Source organism: Microtus pennsylvanicus, chromosome X (genome assembly GCF_037038515.1).
Source record: "Microtus pennsylvanicus isolate mMicPen1 chromosome X, mMicPen1.hap1, whole genome shotgun sequence".
In the NCBI taxonomy this organism is placed as follows: domain Eukaryota; kingdom Metazoa; phylum Chordata; class Mammalia; order Rodentia; family Cricetidae; genus Microtus; species Microtus pennsylvanicus.
Window position 1 is genome coordinate 83,171,478 of NC_134601.1, and position 25,012 is coordinate 83,196,489.

Below are 25,012 nucleotides of genomic sequence, written 5' to 3' on the forward strand. Positions count from 1 at the left end.
CCTACAAAGATTGGGAAGTGAATGTGATCGGTGTACATAATGTAAAAGTTCCAAATAATCAATGAAAATATTTTGTTGGAAAAAAATAACTAAGACCAAAGCTACAATTAGGTATTTGTGGATCATTGGATCTAAGATGCCACAATATTCTCTATGAAGCAAGTAATAAAATGTTTAACCTAGCTTGGCTATTCCACTATAATGGATCAAATTTTTATGGTACCTTACATTGCCTTGTCATCCATAGATTCCTGGTGACAATTATTCGGGTGACCACAAAGATTTTAGTGTCAGTAGCTATAGCTGCCACCTTATCCTCAGGCTGAAGTTATGAGCAAAAGTAGCAGTCAACTTCATTCTAGTAACTCACCTGAAAAGTTTCCAATGTTCTGCTCTCTATAACTACTTACTAGAAGGAAAAAAACTGGCTCATTGGTCTCAGTTCTTCATAGGACAAAACGTAAGATTGTTTCTCTGGCAAGCTCAGTACATGAGTAAGACATTCACAAAATTACCAGCTGATTCTGGGATGCGTTTGCAAATAACAAGTACTTTTTATTAAAAAATCTCTGTAGGGGTTATGGTTTTTTAATTATAGGACCATATTTAGAGTACTGTCTTTATAATGCTAGTTTTTACCTTTTCAATATCCAGCATCTTAATAAAAAAAAGCCTATCAGTTAAACATACTGTGGTTAGGATCAAGATAGGAATGCCTTGTCTGAATATGGTACAATTTTCCCAGAACTATATAAATATACTGGAACATTTTGTGAACAGAGGAAATAAATGATAGCACAGAACTGATTGAGGAAAGTAGGAATTTAGAGCAAAAATGAAAAGAGGTCAATAAAAGACAGAGCAGAAAGAGGGAGTAAAATTAATTTAGGTTAGAATAATAGCCTCCACTCCAAATCTTTTAATATGTGTCAAAATAACTTGTCTATAATCCATAGGTTGTCTTATTATGTAGTAGATTCAATTTACTCTAGCAAGATTTTTATCTAGTAACGAGAACTAATTAGGCTGTCTTTTACATTGGAAAATAACCAAAATGTAGATTTTTTAATGCATAATAGAAGATATTAAAAGACATTTTGCTGCAGCTGTCTCCCCTATGACTCAAAACTCTTATTCTTACCTCCTTACTGAATGGTATCTTTGCCTTTAAGTGAGAAGGATTCTTTGGGCCCTAATGATCCTCAGAGTTCAGAGGAAATGTATTATGTAGTAAAGAAAGTCAGTAATATCACCACATTTTATTTTGGTATCTTCTAACTCAAACATAGTACCTACCTTAGTGATCGAAGAGTTGCAGATCATGTTTTATGGTGAACAACTGTTTTCTTTATTGAGAATGTTATGGGTCAATATACTTATGTATCATAAAAGACAATTGAATGAATGATCCATTGAATATTTATTTAAAATCTGTAACTACTTAACAATAGTCTGATTTGTTTCTAAAAAGTCAGTCACTGTGTGTGTGTGTGTGTGTGTGTGTGTGTGTGTGTGTGTGTGTACTTCAACCAAGCTTGTCATGCATATTAAGCTGAGGACTCTCTCAGGCCAAAGTATCTTCTATTCATTTTCTTGAAGTGCTGGGAGTTGAACCTAAGCATTCTTGCATCCATTGTTTCCTTCGTCTGAGCCCCAAACAGCCTCTAAATAGAAAAAGTAGGAATCTTCATCTTCGTTTTACAGAATTACATATCAATAACATGATGAAGCCATAATTTAAACTTTAGCTCTGGCACCTAGTCCAGCATTCCTCCTGTTTCCCACTATGAACTCGTGTGATTCATTTTAGGTTGACTAGCCTAAAGTGCTACTTTGATCATTTTTCTTCACTACTAAAAACTGCATTGAATAAAATAAAATACAGTATACAAAGCCTTCAGGGCCCACGCAGCCCATCTCAACAACTTTATATTATTGTTTTCTTGGCCTTTATTTTTTCACATCTGCAAACCAACATGACAGATTTTTTTTACTGACTCACAGTATGGTGATCTTCAAGTACAAGAATGTATGTGACCTTCTCATTAATTTGCAAAGCCCTCTGTAGTCAATATTCATTTATGAGTTCCTTAAATTTAATTGGAAGCAACACTGGAAAAACAGACTGAGACTCTGTCTCAAAAACAAACAAATCAAACAAAGCACACCAGAATTTCTTCTTGGACCCTTCTTATTGTACTTTTTTGATTAAATTTTAATTGACAAAAATATCTTGAGTGTAATCTTGATTTCAGGTGTTCTACAAGCTGAGAACTGACTTCAGTCTCCCCTACCTTTTTTTAATTAGTTTCCTGTAAGTAGATATTTTATATATGAAAAGTTCAACGGGATTGTTTTACTACAGCAGCATGTTAACGAGTTCAAGGTTGCTCCTTAAGTCTTAGCATCGGTTCGCAGATTTGTTATTAATCTTTTAATTACCACACAAAGAAACAAGTTTCATCATGACATATTCATTATATTTTGTTTATTTTTGCCCACGACTTCCTTTCCCTGTTCTTCTCGCTGGTCCTCTTCTGCCACCCAAATAGCCCCACTTTCTATTTTCATGGCACATACATTATGGTATCCTATCTTGTTTCCCCATCCTGCTCTTTAGACATCTTCCTCACCTCTCACAATGCCCTTTCTACTTTCATGGTGTCTGTGTGTGTGTGTGTGTGTGTGCGCGCGCGCGCGCACGCATGCACATGTGAGTGTGTGAGTTGTTTCATTTCCATACAGAGAATGTTTCAGACTAATGTGGCACTGTACTTATGTGTCATAAATGGCAGTAGAATAAATGATCAACTTAGAGAGAGTCTATTTTTATGGCCCCATCAAAGACTGAACTGTTGCTCTCAGCCCAGGTACGTTAGCCTATTATGTGTGATAAGACCAGAAGTAACTTAGTGTTTGATCTAAATCCTGATTTCTTTCTTGCTAGTTAGGTGGACTTCAATGAGTTAACTTTTTCTGAGATTTTTTTTCTTAATTTATTAAAGGAAAGAATAACAGCTGTTCAACATAACTGCTGTTTGCATTAATGTAATAAATGTATTTAAAATGCTTAGTAGAGTATCACTCAATACACGCTAATCTTCTTTTACCATACTGTGAATGTAAAATGTAACCAGTTGAGCTTGTGGGTGGATCAGTGTAAAATACATCCCCACTCCTAGTGAAAGACCTTCTGAGAACATATCTTAGGCATGGAGAGTGTTGCCAGCATCCTATCTGAATACTAATGGCAGCATTATTATAGATATACATGCAAGCAAATACTCCATCTTTAGCAGCTGTGTTTAGTTAAGTAACAGATTTAGAAAGTGCAGACTTTAATCTGTGTTTTCTCCTTGGATTTCATCACCATCTGATTTACTTTTTGCTGGATAAAAAATGTAATTGTAGCTTGATTTTCCCCTCCCTACACACAAATTCCAGCCATCCTCCAAAGAGAAAGCTGCCTTTTTAAAAAGCCTAAGTAAGAAACTGTAAATATTTGAAAGATATGGCAATAAGTGGATACCTGAAGAGGACTTTAGAGTAAAAGCTTTAATGACTAATGCCTTTTTCCTGAGAAGTCCTGTTTCCTTTATGTCCGTGAGGAATAGATGATTGTAGAGACAGCATATCAAAACTACTTCTCCCTGTTGCATAGATGGGTGAGTGAGTAGCCAAGAAAGAAACTGTCATTGAGTACAAAACTACTTCTCCTTGTTTCATAGATGGGTGAGTGAGTAGCCAAGAAAGAAACTGTCCCTTCATACTTACTGGTCAGCAGCAGGCAGATCTGTAATCCCACTGTTCCCCCAGTGAGCTGAGTGGAAGCAGAGACATGAATATGCCTGGATGCTCTCAGGCCAGCTAGCTTGGTGTGCACAGTAGCAAATGAGATTCTGTCTCATACAGTGGAAACTGGGGACTCTTATACAAAGTTGTTCCCTGATCTCAAATTGAAGCTGTAGTATGTTCATAAGTGTGTGTGTGTATGTAGACACACATACATACACATACACACTATACACATGTATGCACAAAGGTTAAAAAGTTAGTGTATAGATAAACCACTCACTTCTCATAGTAACTGTATGAGAGAGGGGAAAGGAGATATTATATAAATGAAGAACTGGGGCTTGGAGAATAAAGGGATTTTTCTCAGCATCACACAGCTAATAAATGGCGCAGCTGAGACTCAGAAGCCAACCTGTTGACTTCATTCAAGACTAGACAAATTTCTTTTTCTCCATATTCTTTCTTCTACCAATATCCAAAAATAACACTACTTAAGTATTATCTATTACTGTCACTATTGTTATAGTATATATAGCCATCTTTATGAAATAGTTGGGGCAGAGATAAAAAAATTAAATGCATTTATTAAAGCTGTGTACTCAGGACTAAAGGGATGTATAACAGTAATAAATAGCTGTTGTTGGACCATAGCCCTTTAAAGCTGATTTGAGATTTTTAATTCTACAGCCTAGACTTCCTAGGGTTATGGAATCAAGAATATAAAACCAACCAATCCTACTTAGGTAGCCTTCCTTTTGGAGCCATTCCCTGGGCCACGAAGTACCTCTAGTACCTGAAACTTGTGAAAATAATTTTCTGGGTAGGTATGGCAAAATACATTTGTTATCTTGGAAACCTAAAGCAGTCATGTGTCACCAAATAAAATTTATAAAATCGCTTTTAAGATATCTTGATTATAAATGTGTTAAAACAGTGTGATACAAGTATAGAATATGCAGATGTGACAAATGATGGGATATTGAGGTTGAGGACGCATGGCTAAGAGCAGGTTCTTCTATTTTTCTTTCTGCCTTTATTTTTTTCATGATAGCTCAGGAAGCTTTTAGTTTCTTTTCATAGGGTTAGCATTTGATTTTCATTTTCATGATATGTTTGCGCTTAATTGATGCTGTGGCAGGTTGACTTGTGCTGTTTGCTTTCCGCAAACCTTGATTGTAATCTAGCCTGGGATTGAAGGGAAATTGTAGAGTGCCACCGGCAATAATATCCAGCCAAGTAGAATGGAGTGCACTGTCATTTCATCTGGCTTTGAAACTCTGCACAGACACTCAGAGAAATGTGGCCGAACATTCCTGAAAAGGCATGCTTTTTGCGAAAACAGGGAAATCCGGGGCCAAGGTGACAAAGGCAAAGAATGCTTGTCATCCTTGACCAGTTTACGTGTATTTTGATTGAAAAATCTTTGTGACTTTCACTGAGGAAAAACTATGGATTGGGTTTTTAAGAATTTGTTAACCTACTGCATTCCTCCACTCCCTAAAGCTCCTTGTCTTTGACCAAATGTCTGTCCTTTATTTAAAAATGCAACCCAAATATGGCTGAGTGAGTGAATGCCTTCTGTTACTCTTTCTCATAGATAGCTAACTTGATAAGGGCCTAATTTTTATTGGACTTGCTGTGTTTTCGTGTGTAGCTTTTTAGAAGTTGACCAGATTTATTTTAGATTTATGTAGCTGGAGCTAAAGCTACCCAGTCTACTTGCTCCATCCATTACTTGAATCTGTTCTTTAATGTTGTCAAATTGTTCCCCAGCTTCTTGAATGATTCTGGTGACAGAGAGCTCACTTTTTCCCTATGCCTCTTCCCTTAGCATTCATTTCATCTTAAGACTTTTTTCTTAGTAATCTAAGCTAGTATGTCTCCCTCAATTTTTTTCCCATTGTGGTCTAACCAAGTTCTAGTTCAATCTCTTGTGGTGGATATATTTAAAGACAGAAAACACATTTCTTAAATTTCCTTCCCCAAACAAAACTACAATTTTAAGTGTTGTTGTTTCTGACTTTTCCTTCTTAATAATTTTTAGTTTCCTGCATTACTTATTGAAGCTGATTAGAGCATTCATTCATTTCCTTTCTTCCACCTTAAAGATAACCTGTGTCCCTTGTCCAGTTACTTATTTGTATTTCCATAGGTTGTTGTGTTGTGTTCTTTGTGAGACAGAATTTTATTATGTAACTCTGATTTTCCTGGGACTTTCTATGTAAATCAGGCTGGCCTGAACTCACAGTAATCCATCTGCCTCTTCCTCCTGACTGATAGGACTAAAGGCGTGTGTCACTACTGCTATTCCAGTTTTTAATGTATTTTTGTAGATTGTTAATGTCTTAATGTTAGAACATTAGCACTGATGAGTGATTTTAATTAAAACACATGCCATCAACATCTTCTTCCTACCCATCCTCCCTCCCTCAGGAGACAAATATTCTAATTTGGCATGACATTATCTGGCCTAACAGTGCCTGGCATCTGAAGCGCCTAAAGGTCATCTTCCACTGGTTCAGCCTTCCAGAATGGTTGAATTAAGTTCAAACTCAGGACGCTTTTGAAATCTTAAATCTCTCCGGGGATGTTTTTCATAACATCTTTGAACTTGATAATGCTACAATAAATGAAATATGCTGTACTGGATTAAAAGGTTATTTCCCTGGTGTGTCAAGTTAACAGACAGCATGAAACTTCCCATTAGGCCTTGGACATCTCTGGCTGTCAGTGTTGTAACCCTGTCTCCATTAGGTCCCTAACCCCTGCTGCTCTGTAGAAACGTTAGCCAGGAAGTTACCTGTCAGAATGAATGTTGAATGGCAGCAAGGCCAAGAAAAGAAAAGTCCAAAACAAAAAAAAGATAGGAGAAACTTTAGAAGCTCATAATTTGAGTCCAGGGAATCAGGGCCAAAGACCGATGGAAACCCATTATTTGAAGTTAAGAATAGGAAAGAAACCTCATTCCAGACAAACAAAATTGACAATGGCAGCAACAGTCAATGAATAATATCAGTAAATTAAAATAATAAAGGACAGGACAAGTGTTGTGATACCTTCAATTAAAAATGAGCTCGCATAGCCAAATACTTCCACTTATTAGTCTCTTAAAGACTTTTAAATAATGTCCGTGTATCCTGAGTATCTATCAAAATGAAAGTAAATGTGCAAAATGTGGTAGGTATATACCATAATGCGTTATATAACAGATAAAACTTTTTAAAATAAAATATATGCATAGGAGTGTGAACAAATCTTACAAATGTGACATTTACTGATAATTAAAATAATGAGGCCTAGCATGGTCATGCACTCTTGTAACCCAGCACTTGCAAGAGGACCACTGTAACTTTGAAGCTACCCTGACCTACATAGTGAGTTCAAGGCTGGCCAGCAAAAAGAGAGAAAAAAAACTTAAACACTGAGATATATAGCATGGTACCATTTACATGTAAACTTTAAGTATAACACATAACTACTCCTTGAAATGAACGTAGAGACATGTATATTTACCACATTAGAAGGGTTTCCTGTGAAAGAGTATAGGAATAAACAAGGATAACTGAGTAGTATACAAGAAGAAATTTTGCTTGGATCACTGGTGCTATTAACCCTTTTCATTTGAGAGCAATAAAATAATAAACATTAGGCATGCATGTGCAAATTTAAAAAGACTAGCTGATTAGGAAGAAATAACAATAATACTATTTGGTTTACATTTCTATGATAGTGAAAATGTTCTGTATTGGCTACATTAGCCACATGTCATTACTAAACATCTGAAATGTGACTAGAATGACTGATGAGCTGGTCTTAATCTAATTTCATTTAATTAATCTCTATTTAAATTTGAACATTTCCAGCTGACTAGTAGGTACTATATTGAAAAATAAAATTTGGATATTTTAATAAAGACCAAATAGTTGCACAGAAAAGGTAGATGAACTCTATAGTTTTTTTTTTTTTTAAGAAACATGGTCATTATAATACTTGGCTCTACTGATAGATGAGAGAACAGTAAAAGAACTAAGAAAATATGGAAAGAATGTGATCATCCTTGCCTTCTTAAGAAACTATTTTTCTCATTAATAAGTGACCTTCCACAAGCCTGGTCCCTCAACAGTCTTCCCTACTGGGTGATAGAACTGGGAAGAGTCCTGCATAATCAACTGTTGCTGCTCAACACGTGAGGACTTTGAAACAGAAGCATTCGATTAATGATTGCTACCCAGGTTTTAAAGCACATAGGGTCCCAGAATGCCATTCATTTAGTTTGGATATCATCCAAGATTAACTTGGCCCGAATGCTGCAGAAGTAACTCCTCAGGGAGTTACTTTTGATCATGTTGTTCTGAGAATTTGTTTGCCTCGGTATAGGCGGTCGTTATCAAATTCGGTAGGTCAAAACAGGGAGATAAAAGGTGATAGATAATAGCTAGAAAATTAAAAGAATGCTAAATAGAATGATGCCGAATTGGTTTTGTACCTACCCCTTTTCCTTTCTGATGTACCTCATCTTCCCCATCCTTTTCTCTTATTCCTGGGTAGCCCGTTCATCGTCTCATGTAGAAAATTAAAAGAACGTGACAGAAATAGTTCCAAGGGGAGTGATAAGAACATAATAAAAGTACAGAAATGAATATTTGAGTCAAGCTAAGATTCATATCAAAGCAAGATTTGCTTTGGAAAATATACACCTATATCATTTTATGCTACTAGTGACTTCTTTGTAGAACTTATTTCTCATTTCTTTTTGGCTCATGTAATCATCTAACATATAAACCAGATATTGAGCACATGTAGAATATATTTGGCACATTTCTGTACTCATGTGACAGTTCTGGTCTTCCAGATTTCTATATAATCAATAGGGCTGAGGAGATTAGGGTGCTCAATAAAGACATAGGTTCATAGATTTTTATCAATGTTTAGCTATTCTGTTCTTCACTGCTTAGAATATAACTCTATTTTAAGTATACATAATAAATAAGAAAGCCATGAAATTTTCTCTGAAGTTAAGAGAGAAGATAAAGGAATTTATGAATGGCAAAACTGAGCTCCTCCGCCCAGTCAACTGTAGCAGCTAGCTGAGAATTGTAAGAGCTAGAGAATCAGGGAGTTTGCTGAGTGATTGTGTCTCCTAGTGATATCAGAGGCTCCACCCAGAAAAATCTCTCCAACATGACTGACTAAACATGAGCTGAACAAGGAGAGCAATAATAAACATATCAAGTTGAAATAGGGGAATCCCGTGAGGCTTCTAGCCTCCACAAAGAACTACACACAACTAAGGAATGCTGAGAGTGGGAGAAACCATCTTCTCTGATGGAGAGCACACCAGTTGGTTGTTCAGTACTGTTGGGAGCCAAACCAACCCATGACTTTCTCAGAGGCCCTGATGAAAGGATAAAGGGAACATTAGTTCTGTGTCCTTCTTCAGGAGCAAATATGGCAGGATCCAATCCAGAAGGAGTCAAGGCTATGGTTTCTAGGGATCTGATTCTTCCCCTGGGGCTGTAGTTATCAGTCCTGAGACAACTATGTCTTGAGGTGTCCTGTATTTTCTTTGACAACATTAGCTGATCTAGCTCTCTGCTGACCTTGACCATTTTCCCCTGGTCCTACCTACTGTTTTTGTCTCTTATATTCCTCAAGCCATGGTCCTCCCACTTGACACCTAGCTGATAGAGACCCTTACTCATGGAGGTTCAGGTCAAGTGGTATCCAGCTGTAGAGCAATAATGCAGGAGAACACATCAAGAATGAGTACAGCCATGATCAATATATAAAAAGGGTAAAAAGAGTCAGACTAGGAGACTGGCTAAAAATATAATATAAATAAAAATAAAAATGAGAAGGTTACCAAGGGGAAAAAAGGAAAGGGCCAGGAGTAGCCATGGGACTGCGAGAGTCAAAAGGTGCTCGCTTCCTTCGAATGCTTCTGTCACTCCTGCATTCCACTCCTTGTCATGGAGCACTAAAGAACTTAGGAAAGTTCTCTATTTTTATTTTTAGACACTTCCCTTGGCTCCCTGAAGAAGGTTCTGTAAATTCAAAGACATGGGAGTGTATAGGTAACAGTTTAAAGACAGAATATTACGTACAAGGGCCAAGTGAGTTTCCCAGTGATGGGTCTGCACTGTAAAATTTGATATATGAGATTGCTTTAACCCACAGCATAAATATGATTCAATTGTTATTCAAAACCCCGTAAACCTGGACAGTTTATTCCAAAACAGCCGTGTATGTGTATGTATCTCTCTCTCTCTCTCTCTCTCTCTCTCTCTCTCTCTCTCTCTCTGTGTGTGTGTGTGTGTGTGTGTGTGTGTGTGTGTGAAGATTAGAAAAGAAAGTTAAATAATAAAGATAAAAAGCCCGGAGCTCAAGGAAGCCTGTCAGCTCTTGAATTACTTTCACTTTGTGATGCTTCAGAGAACAAGGGAAAGTTTCTTTCTTTATTGATGCAGTCATAAAATCACCTAAAATGGCTCCTACGCATTTAGCTGAGCCAAGTATCCATACTACAGTAGGAGATTTTACAGACAAATGGAGTAAAAAGAACATGGTGGGAATGCAGTGGCAGCAGCTACGCTGAGTTGGGAGCCCAAACCCAAAGAGATGCACAGCCAGAACCCCAGTGCAGAGCCCATAAGTGATGGTGTCAACCTACTAGTAGGCCATACTGGACAAGGAAGACCTGGTGGACTCACCTTCTGAGGGCAACATGTGCCTCATAATCTTGGAGGTGAAATTTTGCAGCTCCTGAAGCAGCCAGACGTGATGGGTGTTTCCAGTCCCAGTAAGGAAGCAGCTGGTGGTTCTAATGCTTTTGGGAACAGAGCTGATGGCCTGACTGGCAGCCCAGGACATCCAGTACCAGACAAGAATGACCCCGGCATGTCTGAGGAAGGCTTGAGTCTCAGTGGCTAGTTTCATCTTAAACTCCATGGACCCCACTGTAAATCCCTACCAGGACTACTTAAGCTATGTCTGTGACGCCTGGCTCAAGGCCAATCCTGTACGTGATGGCCACTCATATGGGGGGGGGGACTTCAGCAACCTCTACAAATACAACCAAACCATAATAAAGAGCCTGCTCAAAAATTCCACTACCAATATGAACGAGGCAAAAGGAAAGCCCAAATGTAGAAGCATGTATGTAAGAATGAAATGAGGATTGAGGAGCTCTAGGCCAAGCCCCTGATGGAGCTTATTGAAAATTTTGGGCAGGCCTTTGATTGTCAGTGTGGTGATTTCTCAGAAAATTAGGAAACAACGTTCCTCAAGACCCAGCAATATCACTTTTGGGTATATATCCAAAGGATGCTCAATCGTGCTACAAGGACATGTACTCAACTATGTTCATAGCAGCTTTGTTTGTCATAGCCAGAACCTGGAAACAACCTAAATGCCCCTTGCCCAAAGAATGAATAAGGAAAATGTGGTATATTTACACAATGGAGTACTACACAGCAGAAACAAATAATGACATCTTGAATTTTGCAGGCAAATGGACGGAGCTAGAAAACATCATGTTGAGTGAGGTAACCCAGACACAGAAAAATAATTATCACATGTACTCGGTCATAGGTGGTTTTTAAACAAAAAGCAAAGAAAAACAGCCTACAAACCACAATCCCAGAGAACATAGACAACAATGAGGACAGTAAGAGAGACTTACATAGATATAATGTACATGGGAAGTAGAAAAAGACAAGATCTCCTGCGTAAACTGGGAGTGTGGGGACCTTGGGAGAGGTTTGAAAGGGAGGGGAGAGGCATGAGGGGAGCAGAGAAAAATTTAGAGCTCAATAAAAATCAATTAAAAAATTTTTGAGCTAAAAAAATAAAACCTATCTACCTGAACAAAGATCCAAAGGGAATATAGAAAATTTAAGAGGTAGAATTTCAGATATTTTTACTGTTTTATTAAATATTACAATATTCACACTGTTGGGGAGAACTTTGCCCACAATGGGGGCCTCAAGGCAGCCAACGGAACTTGCAAAAACTAGATAAAAAAGAATTAGGCTGAGCAGACACTTCCTACCCTGGCTGTTTTCAACAGCCAGCCCTTCTTCCTGGAATTTGAACAAGTCCGGTGCTACGTTTGCATATCTGAGAGCTCCCAGGAAGGCTTCAGCACTGACCTCCACAGCTGCTCCTGCTTTCATGTCAGTATCAAATGTTCAGCCCTGAAAACATATATGCAAAGTAACAGGCCTCCTAAGGACATCAGCTGAACATGGCATATCATGTTGCAATAAGACTAGGCACATGATATTATATCAAGGCTGGGTGAGACAACCAATAGCAGGAAAAGGGTCCGGTCACAAAAGCAGGCAAAAGAGTCATAGATACGCCCACTCTCACTGTTAGGAGTCCCACAAAAACAGCAAACTACACAGCCATAACATTTATGAGGGGACCTAGTCCAGACCCATACAGGCTCCCTGATTGTCACTTCAGTCTCTGTGAGCCCTGGTTAGTTGGTTCTGTGGGTCCTATTCATGTGGTGTCCTTGACTCCTCTGGCTCCCACAGTCAGTCCTTCATCCCTCTATTCCATGGAATTCCAAAAACTCTACCTATTGCTTGGCTCTGGGTCTCTGCATCTGCTCCTATCAGTTGCTAGATGGAACATCTCTGATGATGATTGTAGGCTCTGGTCTATAAGTATTGCAGAGTATCATTAAGATTCATTTCATGGACTTTTTTCCAGTCGTGTTTGATTCTATCCGAGGTCTTTGGGCTATCCAGACTTTGGTTCCTGGCTTTCTGGGCAATATTAGACATGGGTCCCCTCTTGTGTTGTGGCCAATCATTGATTGGTCTCTCCCACAAGTTCTGTGCCACATTTACCCCAGCACATCTTACAAGCAGGACAAATTGAAGGTTGAGGTTTTGTGGCTGGTTTGATGTCCTATTCCCACCACTGGAGCCTTGCCTAGTTATAGAAGATAGCTTGTTCAGGTTCTGTATCCCCAATTACTAAGAGTCATCCATAGGGTCACCCTTGTAGATTCCAGGGAGCTTCCATTGTGCTAGGTTTCTACCTAACCCCCCAAATGTCCCCCTATTCCAAGCATCTCTCCCTCCCCCAAACTAATCTCTCCTGTTTCCATCCCAGCCTGCCCCCAGTCCACTGCAAAATCTATTTTATTTCCCCTTCACAGTGAGATCTATGCAGCCCCCCTTGGGCCTTTCCCTTTACTTAGCCTCTGTAGGTCTGTGGATTGTAGCATGATTCTCCTTTACTTTTCAACTAATATCCTCTTATGAGTGAGTACATACCATGTCTTTCTGGGTCTGGGCTATCTCTCTCAGGATGATTTTTTTCTCTAGTTCCATCCGTTTACCTGCATGTACCACATTTTCTTTATCCATTCTTCAGTTGATGGACATGTAGGTTGTTTACAGTTTCTGGCTTTATTACAAATAAAGCTCTATAAACATAGATGAGCAAGTGTCCTTGGCGTAGGAAGGAGCATCATTTGGGTAGATGCCCAGGAGTGATATTGCTGGGTCCTGAGGTAGATTGATTCCCAGTTTTCTGAGAAATCACCATATTGATTCCCAAAGTGGCTGTTCAAGTTTGTGCTCCCACCAGCAATGGAGGAGTTGTTCCCTTTGCTTCACATCCTCTCCAGTATGAACTGTCACTTATGTTTTTGATCTTAGCCATTCTGACAGGTGTACAATCTGGCTGCAGCATCTGTCACCCCGATGATTGCCAGGCTGGGTTGGCTGATGTGACTGCTAGGCAGGTGTCCCCTTCCTCTTTCACTGCTCCCTATGCATCCCTCTCAAAGCCAGCACTAGGTTGAATAGGATGAACTTCACTTAATTGAGAAGGACCAGTCTTTGAGGTCTATGAGTAGTTGTACTCCCTTGCTAGAACTTCTGAACAAGCTCTCAATGTCTACATACACCTTTTTAAAATTTTAAACCAATAAGTACATATTCCTAACCTAGATCCTTGGAATCTTGTGATGTATCAGAAATTAGCACAAACAAGGCAGAATTATAAATGATAATGCTATCTGCTTTACTAATTCTTCTGCTGACTAGAATTTGACTGGGAAGAATGGCTATGAACAAAGCTAGCTAGATTGGCCTGGAACACCTTCTATGGACATGTTTGGCACAGCAGTACTGTCTTTTTGTTTCATTTCAGTCTCTGACAAAATCTGTAGATTACCTACCATCAGCACCAATTTCCTAGTTGATTGCTCATTTTCCACTGTGACAGCTATGCCCAAGTTAGCTTCATTATCCATGTGGCACATGACAGTCTTAATATTCACCTGCTTTATTCATATAAACATCCTGCATACAGACTTTTCTGAGGCTACTCTGGCCTGAAACCCACCTGCTTACAATGTTCTTTTCACAACCATGTATTCACTTCTTCTATATGCTGACTACTTTCCATCACCAAGGCTCTACAGCACATGTCTATAGTTCTGCTGAATGCTAATATCTTTTTTCCTCTTCTGTTTCCTGATCCCTGATTCTAGGGATTTTTGTTTTCGTTTTTTACATTTTAAACTTAACTTTTATCTCCTAAAATACCTCTTTGTCTTTTTTGTGACCAAGTTTCACTCTATAGCCCAAGGCTAATCTCAAACTGGTGATGATCATCCTGCATCAATTTCTCGAGTGTTGGGATTAGTTATGAGTTAGCATGCCTGGCCTTATCTTCCTACATTTGTCTCTACCATTATCATTGGTCCTAATGTTCTTCACCACTTAAAACTCTGTGGTGTCCTTCTGAATAACTCCACAGCATAGTCTCAGTATGTATTATCTGCTATATCTTCTTATACGTACCAAAGTTGGCCCAATGTGTACTGTTCCCAAATTCCCTCTCTGCTTTTCACACTATTCAACATCATCTTAAAGCAAATTTTACAGAGTACAAACCACACTCTAAATCAGGCTCTTTAGAGATAAGCAGTACCATATAGCCTTTTAGGTGATACCAGACATAAAGAAGTGATGGATAAACATGAAAGAGATCAAAGATTTTTGAGATCCTAAAGGGCAGACACTAATTTTGTTAAGAGCGGTAAGAGTTAAAGAATGTGTCAAAATACAGTTGAGTAGGGAAAAGATAAAAAGGTGAGAGGATAGGAAAGAACTGAGGAAGGACAGGCATGCCTGGCAAAGAGAATCTTCAGTGTAAAATGCCTAGAAGCAAAAAGGTCACATATTAAGAGAACATAATATAGATTGTTCTCCACAAACTGATGGCAACACCTCATTGCTGAACACAACACCTACACAACTCATTGAACATGGAGAAGTCGTATTGGTGCCTTCACAGAGCCTTCACCCCTCCATTCTAGAATCTTTGTTACAGGAAGGTACTCTGCATAATAAATACCAAAATATAAGCACCAATCCAGCCACAAACCCTTTATCTACAATGTTGTGCTGCCTGCAAGATATTCTAGGGCAAAGGTGACACAGAGCTTATGGGAGTAACCAGCCAATATCTGATTTAACTTAAGGCCCACTGTTCAAATGGAATCCATACCTGACATTGCCTGGGTGACCAAGAACCTGAAACTAGATGGCCCAAGGATGTTGGGTAAAACCAAATACTACTGTTCTACTAAATAACATAGCAATAAAATGACTGATAATGACATTCTACTATACTCATAGATCAGTGCCTTACTCAGCCATCGTCAGAGAAACTTCCCCCTGCAGTAGACAGGAAAAACTACAATGATCCCAGGCCTGCACAGGTCTGTTCCAGGCCCTCTGTGTATATATTTTGGTTTTCAGTTTAGTGTTTTTATTGGATTTTTGAGTGTGCAAACGAGTGGATCTCTTATGCCTTCTCTTGAGTTCTTTTCCTTCTGTTTTGTCCAAAATTGATGTGTTAATTTTTGTTTTATTGTATGATATTATATTAGTTATAAAAAGAACATAAAAGCAAGAATATTTAGATTATTGAATATAGGAAAAATATAAACAGAGTAAAAAGGAAATAAGACTTAAGAAGTTGAATTCTGATTTAGATGAATATTATATGCAAGGCTAATAGAACATTTTAAAGCCAGTCATCATACCTATGATTTTCTAGCACTTCCTTAGATGATAGACTGAAGTGAGAGATTGGATAATTTTTGATACTTAAGTATATTGCTCCTTTATATATTTCATAGAACATTAGTTCTTAGCAATAATAAATATTTGTATGAAACAGTGTTTCACTACTATGTTTTCCTGAAGAGAGTAAAAGTACAGGTCAGTAACACAGAAATTTGCATTTGTATAGCCTTCTTGTAGGTAGAGGTTGAAAATGGTAATAATTGGGAAGAAAACACTTTGGTTTTTTAAGACTAGAATATCTGATATTTTTATTAAAGTCCTGAGTTATTCTCATGCCATTATGTTCATTATGATATTAGCCACATAACTCCTCTTTCTGTGTGACCTTTCTGGTACTAAAAATAGACCTTCTTGAAATTAACAATAAACATAAAAGACTAGAAGACACTAAGGATTGAAATCTACAAATAATGCATTGATTAATTTATTTGTTTATTTATTTTAAATATGCCTCTGTCTTAATTGAAATAAAATTATATCACTTTCCCCCACTTCCCAACCTTCCTCCAGCATATCCCTCCAACCTCTGTCATGTCGCAACCACCCTCAAGTTGGTAACTTCTATTTCTTTAATTATTCTTGTTATAAATGCATGTGCACATGTGTGTGTATGCACAAATATATAAATACAACCTGCTGAGTCCATTTTTTGTTTGTGTGTATATAGTTTCACGACTGCCATTCTGTATTGGACAACCAATAAGGGAGTTCATCCCTGGGAGAGGCTAATTCTCTCCAAGCAGTCATTAGCTATTTGTCATTCTTTGTTTAAGGATAGGACCCCACAAAATTTTCCCTTCCCATATTAATATGTCCATCACAAAGTAGAAGCTATGAGCCCTGGTACCTGCCTCTTTGTTCAATTGATCTTTTACGTTTTTGTACAGAAGTTTTTAGTTTCATGAGATCCCAATTATTGATTGTTTTCTTGATTAGGTTTATAGCTGGGGAAGGGAGGGTGTTCGTGCATGTGCATGTTTGTATATGTGTGTATTCTCTGTGTGTGTGCTTGTGTATACTTATTGAGAATGGGATTCCCTAATGTCCTTATGATTTTCTAAATTCCATTGTTATCTATTGTATTTTCTCTCTTCATTTGTAATTGCATTAATTTTAATTATTTAATTTTTAAGTAATGGCCATAATGTTTGCATTAACTGTTTCTCCTGGCTAACTTGGCTAAGAGTTTATTAATACTATTTATTTTTCCAAAGAACCAGCTCTTTGATTCTTTAAATTATTTGTTGTTGTTACTGTTGTTTCTAGTTCATTAATTTCAATCTTTATTTTTATTATCTGATGTCATCCACTGTCTTTTGCTTTGGTTTGTTCTTTTTTCCAAGACTTTAAGGTGCATCATTAAGTTAGTAATTTCAAATATCTCAAAATTTTATATAAGTATTTAGTACTGCAAACTTTCATCTGAAAGGTAGTTTCCCTGTGTCCTATATGTTTTCATTTCCAGTGGTTTCATTTCTATTCAGTTATATTTATTTTATATTCTTTATTGATTTCTCTAGAGACACACCATTCAGTTGTGTATTGTTTAATCTCCGTGAGTTTGTGTACTTTCTTTAATTTCTATTACTGTTGAAATCTAGCTTTATTCCATTGTGATTACATAGAATATAGAATATTATTTTAACATTCCTTATTTGTTAATACTTATTTTGTATCCTAATATGTGATCAATTATTGAAAAAGTTCTATGAGCTGCTGAGAATATATATTCTTTAGTGTTCAAGTAGAATGCTCTATAGATGTCCGTTATATTTATTTGATTAATGATATTATTTAAGTCCAATGATTTTCTGGTTGCTTTTTTTATTTAGATAATCTGCCTGTGATAACAGTAGAGTACTGAAGGCACCCACTATTACTATGTTGAGTCTCATCTGTGATTTTAAATCTACTAATTTGTCTTTTATGGAATTTGTTGCACCTGTTTTTGGTACATATGTTTCAAATTGTAAGGAATTTTTCTCTAGTATGTAGTTTCCTTTCCTATCTCTTTAGACTTGTATTGTTTTGAAGTCCATTTTAAGTCTATGTCTCCTTGTTTGTTAGTTCCATTTGCTTTGAATATCTTTTTCTATCCTTTCAACCATGAGGTGATGTAAATAGAGACGGCCTTTTGGTTTTCTGGCCACACAGAACTGAATAATCACACAAAAACTATATCAATATTTGGCCACAGCTCAAGTGTATTCCTAGCTAGCTCTTATATCTTAAATTAACCCATTTCTATTAATCTGTATGGCCATGAGGTTGTGTCTTATTGGTACATGTTCTGGTGACTTTCTCCTTCTGCAGCTACATGGCATCTGTTTGTTTCTACCTTCTTTTTCTCTGCATTCAGTTTAGGTTTTTCACCTACCTATATTCTACCCTGCCCTAGGCCAAAGCAGCTTCTTTATTAACCAATTGTAATAAAACATATTCATAGCATACAGAGGGGAATCCCACATCATTTTCCCTTTTCTATCTAAATAACAAGGAAGATTTGAACTATAACATAGTAAAATTACATATAGCAAAACAGGTATCAAGCAAGAATTACACTTACAATATTTAGTCTATTTGTATCTCGCAAAATTAAAGAAAATATTTTATCATCTATTTTATCTTTGTGCATCTAAAGTTTCATATCTAATTTATCTTTTATCATAACTAAGAAAAACTGTAACTATAACTATCTGTCCTCATCTCCATCAAAGATCCCCGAAGGTTATAATATTACCTAAGTAAACAGGAAGTGTATTGTAAACAACCTCCAAAGTTCTAGAATTGACAGAGAACCCAAACTTCTGTACCATTGGGGCATCCATCTTTAGCCTACAGGTCTATAGTATCCATCAGACTTTTCCATGAAGCAGGAAATTTGAAGGACAGTTCTGCCTATATTGGCAGTTTGTCAGTCACTTTCTTCTGTGTCCTTTAGAATGTCTAGCATACTCTTCCATGAAGCAGGAACCTTGGAGTACTGTTTCACCTTCTTTAGGCAGATTCAGCAGTCATTTTTCTGTGGATCCTGCATGTCCAGTTTACACAGAACACCATTAAGCAGTCTAGGCAAGAGCAGTTTATTGCCAAAATGGCTAGCCTTGTCACACTGAAGGCAAATTCCATAACAAGTTTCTTCAATGTCCACCATCCTCGCTGAAGTAATTGTTGCTGCCAGAAGCAGACATGTTTCACTGTTGGGAAAAGTCTAGGTTCTTAAACCTTTTAAATGACATATTCTATAGGTCTTTAAAGTGTTGAAGATTATCTATCAAACTGAAATATATCTTTGTATATCTAGAAAACCTAACATGACAAAAAGTTTAACTATAATAAATCTATTAATCTGTAATTTTAACTATACATTACATTTTCAAATGACCTGCACAAACACAATACCTTAAACAAGAGCAAAAATACATATACACAGTGTAACAAAATTTACTTTAATAACAATAGACCAAGCTCTATACAAATGCAAAATATTCATCTCTATATCATTTATAATCATTTATAACCAACCCCTTCAAAATAAAAATAAAATTTATAAACAATCATTTTGGAAATTTGGGCATTGTTTTTCTCCGAACTGCTTCCTGCTGCTTTTGGGTGAAGCATTTTTAGGGTTCATGGAGACCTTTCAGAGAGTCTTGTTCCATCAAACCACATTAGACTAGAAGGAATCCACAGGTTCTCATCTTCTGTGGAAACAAAAGCAGAATCTCTTTTCCAAAGTAACATTTTTTTAGACTCAAATTTTAAAGTCAAGATACCTTTATGTTGGTTTAGCTTAGCAGCCACCACAATCAAATGTCTCTCTGCAGTTACCTCATTAACAAGCAAAAATTCAAAGAAAACACAAATATATATATATATATATATATATATATATGTACATACATATATATATATAATCTAGATTCTCTGTGTATATTCCACCTTTGCATGGCACATTTTTTACTCTCTTTACTACTTTAATCTATGACTATCTATACTCTTTTATATTATTTTTGAAACTATTTCTTTCTATAATTGCCTATAGTCATTTTTTTCTTTTATTCTTAAGCCTACATATATTTATTTAAACATACTATGATCAGTTCAGAGGTTTATTTCTGTCTGAATGTGTCTTTATTGAGTATCTGTAACCCTTTTTTGATCACTGTTGTAAACTGTTAAGCAGGCATTTTAACTGTTGGTTCCAAGCTGCTTAGCTTTCCAACATGGCAGAGGTCCATTTACCACCAGCTCTGGAAGCCATGTTTACCACCCCAACTCTAGAAAACAATTGGCCCATGCTGCTACCAAATAACTTACAACAAGCTACCCACAAACCCCATTCAAGAAAGACCTCCTGAAAGATCCAGAACAATTTATGCTGCCAGAATGAACCAGGAAGTCATTTCTTGGAGAAACCATACAGGTTTTGCTGCTAATAGAGAGTCAGGAAGTCGTTTCTTAAAGGAGTCATGCCTCTGCTCATGACCAGCAAACAAAGCCACTCTGAAAAAAAAATGTGGCTACTGAGAAACTCCAATTGACTCCCATTTTGTGGATCTAGAAGCCACTTTTTCAAGATTTCTTATGCTTTATGTGGATGTATGCTTCCAAACATTGGGTGCCATTTGTAAACAGAGACTGCTTTTTGGTTTCCCAGTCACCCAGAACCGAATAATCACACAAAACTACACTAATTATAATACAGTCTAGCATACAGAGGGGAATCCCACATCAAGGTGGTATCTGTCCTTGATGCTGAAGTGTGTTCCTTCAAGGCAGCAGGAAGATGGATAGATAGATCCTGTTTTATAATCCAAAATGTTAATTACTGGGGAACTTGAGATCTTTAATATTGAGAGTTATTATTGGACAGTGTTTAGTAATTCCTGTTATTTGTTGTGACGTTGCTGTTTTCATATATCTCTTTTGATTAACTGTTCTGAAATTACTTATATTCACTATGACTTCTTGAGTGTGTTTGTCCTTCACTTTAGACTGGTGATGTGGGAGTGTCATATATCAATCTGTTGATTTCATTGGTTAATTAATAAAGAAACTGCTTGGCCTGATAGGTTAGAACATAGGTGGGTAGAGTAAACAGAACAGAATGCTGGGAAGAAGGGAAGTTAGGCAGACGCCATGGCTCTCCTCTCCAGGCACACGGCATAGCTCTCCTCTCCGAGATGGATGCAGGTTAAGAATATTCCCGGTAAGACACACACCACCTCATGGTGCTACACTCATTAGAAATGGGTTAATCAAGATGTGAGAGTTAGCCAAGAAGAGGCTAGATATAATAGGCCAAGCAGTGTTTAAAAGAATATAATTTGTGTGTTGTCATTTCTGGGGCTAAGCTAGCCATGCAGGAGCCGGGCAGGACAAAAAGCAGGCCTGCCCACAGCTCCTTCAACGGACTGGCATATTCTTCCCAGTGAACTCTATAGAACTTGTTTAGTGGTCACAAATTCCTCTAATCTATTTTTATTATGGTAAGGCTTTATTTTTCCTTAAATTTTAATTTATAGTTTTGCTGAATATGATAGTCTGTGTTGACAATTTTGGTCTTTCAGAACTTGGAATACATATTTGCAGGCTTGTCTGGCATTAAAGTTTATGTGAAGTAATCAGGTTTATTTTGGTGGACCTGTTTTTATAAGTGATCTAACAATTTCTTCTTGTAGCTTTCAATGCCATTTCTTTAGACTGTATTTTTATGTTTAGCATTAACAATTTCTTGGGGGCATTTCTTTTCTAGTGTGTTGTATAGGTCCCTTCTACCTGGATGGACATCCCTTTTTCTAAGTTTAGGAAATTTTCTTCTATCATTTTATTAAAAATAGTCACCATGCATTCACTGTGGCATATTTCATTTATACCCATAATTCAAATATTAGATATTTTCAAGGTATTTCAAAGTTCCCCTGTGTTTTGCTTATTTTTTAAATTCTATTGTCCTTTACTGAGTGATAGAGTTCCTCTTCACACCAACACTGTACCTTCCACATGACCCATTCTTTCAGTAATGGTTTCCAGTGGGATTTTTATTTGACTTACTAAGTTTTTCATTTCCAGCGTCATTTCAATTTGGATTTTAACAATTCTTTTCTTTTGATTAAATTGTATTTTCATATCTTGAATTGACTTCCACATTTCATTCAGCTATTTGGTTTCCTTAGACTATATGTCAATCCTCTTTGAGTTGTTTGAACACAGTTATAATCATTCTTTTGAATTCTTTGTCAGGAAGATCTTCTCAGTCACTTTCATTAGCGTTCATTACTGTGAGATTGGTAATGGTATTTGGGGGTGCTATATTTGCTAATTTTCTGTTGATGTGATAAAACATCATGGCCAAGGCAACTTGATAGATGGAAGGGTTTATTTGGCTTATGTTCCCAGAGTGATAAGGAGCCGGGCGGTGGTGGCACATGCCTTTAATCCCAGTACTTGGGAGGCAGAGGCAGGCGGATCTCTGTGAGTTCGGGACCGGCCTGGTCTACAAGAGCTAGTTCCAGGACAGGCTCCAAAACCACAGAGAAACCCTGTCTCGAAAAACCAAAAAAAAAAAAAAAAAGGCCTGTACCAGAGTGTGGTGATAAGGTTGTCATGGAGAGGAATTGTGACAGCAAGCAAGCGTGATGGCTGGAGCTTGAAGCTGAGAGCTCACATCTTGACCTGAAAGCAGGAAGTAGAGATAGTTAACTCCTTTAAACTCTCAAAGCCTGTCTCAAGTGAGGTACTCCCTCCAACGAGGACAAACCTCCTAAACCTACCCAAATAGCCTACTAACAGGGTACTAAATATTCAAATATCTGAGCCTCTCGGGGACATTCTCATTTAAACCACCACAGGGGGACATGTTCTGTTTTTTCATGTTACTTTTGTCTCTGTACTAGAATTTGTGCACCTGAAGTAGTTTGTTAGTCAAATCATTTTTTTTCTTCAAAGCACCTTTCTTGTTTCAGTGTAAGCATATATAACATCCACGAGAGCATTACTATAGAAGGCTGAGGACAGGAGCTCTCAAGAAACTGGGTGTGGTATTGAGGAGTAGGACTTCCCTGGAAACACTGGGAACCACTGGAGGAACAAATTTATAGTGTCAGGAGTAGTGTTCCTAATCTGAACTTTGAGGATAGAAGATTCTTGGGGAGACAGGTGGCCTGGAAGCATGTGGAAGCAAGATCCCAGAAGAGCCCAGAGTCCCATGAGGATAAACAAAGTGACATCTACCCAGTGACTCAGAGAAAGGGATGCTCTATAAGTTGGAAGAAGAGACTACTTGGCACGATAGGGAAAGAAAGTTTCAGAAGAGCTGGTTGGAATTATAGGATGGGAAGGAGCAGAATCTACTGATGATGTAAGAAAGGAGTTCCCATAGTAACCAGGTGGAGTAGAGAATAGGCCTACCTGGCTACAATGGTGAAAGAAGTTCTGGTGGAGGGACAGGGCAGGTCTGTAGGAAGAATGGCTCTACCTGGTAGGTACCAGAAAGGGAAGTCCCAGAGGTAGCCAGGAAGGTCCATGGGGTTAGAAATAGTAGGCATACCTGGTGTCTCATAGAAGGTAGGTCCCAGAGGAGTTCAGCAGGCCCTGTTTTATTTTGCTTTGTTTTTGAGTCATGGTCTCACTATGTAGACCAATCTGACCTCTAACTTGCTTCTGCCTACTGAGTACTAATAATTACAGGCATGTGATAGCATATGGCCTTATTACTAACGTGTGTGCTTTTAAATAAAGGGAAGAAAACTTGACTGGGAAGAATGTTTAGGGATAGAGGTTAGCCGAAATGAGTAGGGATTTATGGAGTGGCACTTGATGGTCACCTTTATCTCAGGTGGAATGATCTGTCATATCCAATCTATCTAATACCCAAGTAAATGGGCAAAAATGAAGAGCTATAGATGTTTGTACTGCGTCTTAAAAGTATCACACAAGGCTGCAACCTTTTCACAAAATCTTGATCTTAATTATATTCACATTTTTAAAAATCTTGATGTGTTTTTAGAGGAATGGTTATCAAAATTCTATTGAAGTCAAATCAAGAAACTAAGGAGTCCTCTATCCCTTTCAACGTTAGAAATCAAAGTTTAAGACACAGAGAAAATAAGTGTGATATATAGGTATATATATGAATATAGATAAAGATATAGATGTATAGATATAAATATATCAAAAATGAAGGCAGGAATTAGAGAGGGAGTGAAACAAGGAGAGGGACATGGTAGGATCTGGAGGAAGGAAAGGGGATATAGCAAAATGATGTAATTTTATTTTAACAATAAAAAGAAATTAACTATGAATGTATAAAAGTGAATTGGTTTGTCTTTGAAGAACTTCCATCCTCTAAAGTAGAAACAAAGTAAACAAAACTAATCTCCACATATATGCACATTATTTACTTATCCTAGACTTTGCATATTTCCTAATTGGGCAGCTATAATTTAAGCTAATTTTTTTACATTTCACTGCTTCCTCTGTTTTTTTGTTTTGGGTGCTATAGTATATAGTTGTTGGTAGGAAATATAAGTACCTTATATGGTAGGTGTAAACTCAAAACCAAAACCAGCATAAATAATGAAGCCGATGTAGAAAACCGATCCCAGTGAGTGTTTTTAAAGCCCTCTAACTGAAATAACATGTAAAATACAAAAGAAGACAAACTGAATGACTAACATTATGTTTTTGAAATGTTCAGGTTGAACGACATTTGAAATTGGGATGAAACAGTAAGAAGCTACATCCATGGATAACCAACAAGATAAAGTCATTGCTGCCTCAGCCGATGAAGAAAACAGTCTGATTAATGGGATCAAAGAAAATGGTAAGAGAGTTTAATTGCCGTATACATTATTTTTCCTGGTAGTCTTTTTTTAATTAATGTAGATTTTCAGTATATAAAAACTTGAGACAGGTTGAATCCAAAATACATCAAAAGTTGATGTAAATCTAAATTGTCAAATCTTTAACCGAGCTAGAAGAATCCCTGAGAGTTCTCAGATAAATCAGCTTGGGCTGTCAAATCCATCTGCTAAATGAAGTTCCTCAAAGTTGCTAGTAAATTACAAGTATGTAATTCACTAGGAACC

At 37.3% G+C, this 25,012-nt stretch overlaps 1 protein-coding gene across 1 annotated transcript in view; it reads left to right on the top strand.

Annotated features, from left to right (window-relative positions):
* Nexmif (neurite extension and migration factor) overlaps positions 1 to 25,012 on the top strand; it is a 133,166-nt gene that overhangs the window by 102,632 nt on the left and 5,522 nt on the right. The window contains exon 2 of the mRNA XM_075957241.1: positions 24,622 to 24,747. Within this exon, the coding sequence (XP_075813356.1) occupies positions 24,669 to 24,747 (79 nt within the window). The 5' untranslated portion in view covers positions 24,622 to 24,668. The remainder of the gene's footprint in view (positions 1 to 24,621; positions 24,748 to 25,012) is intronic.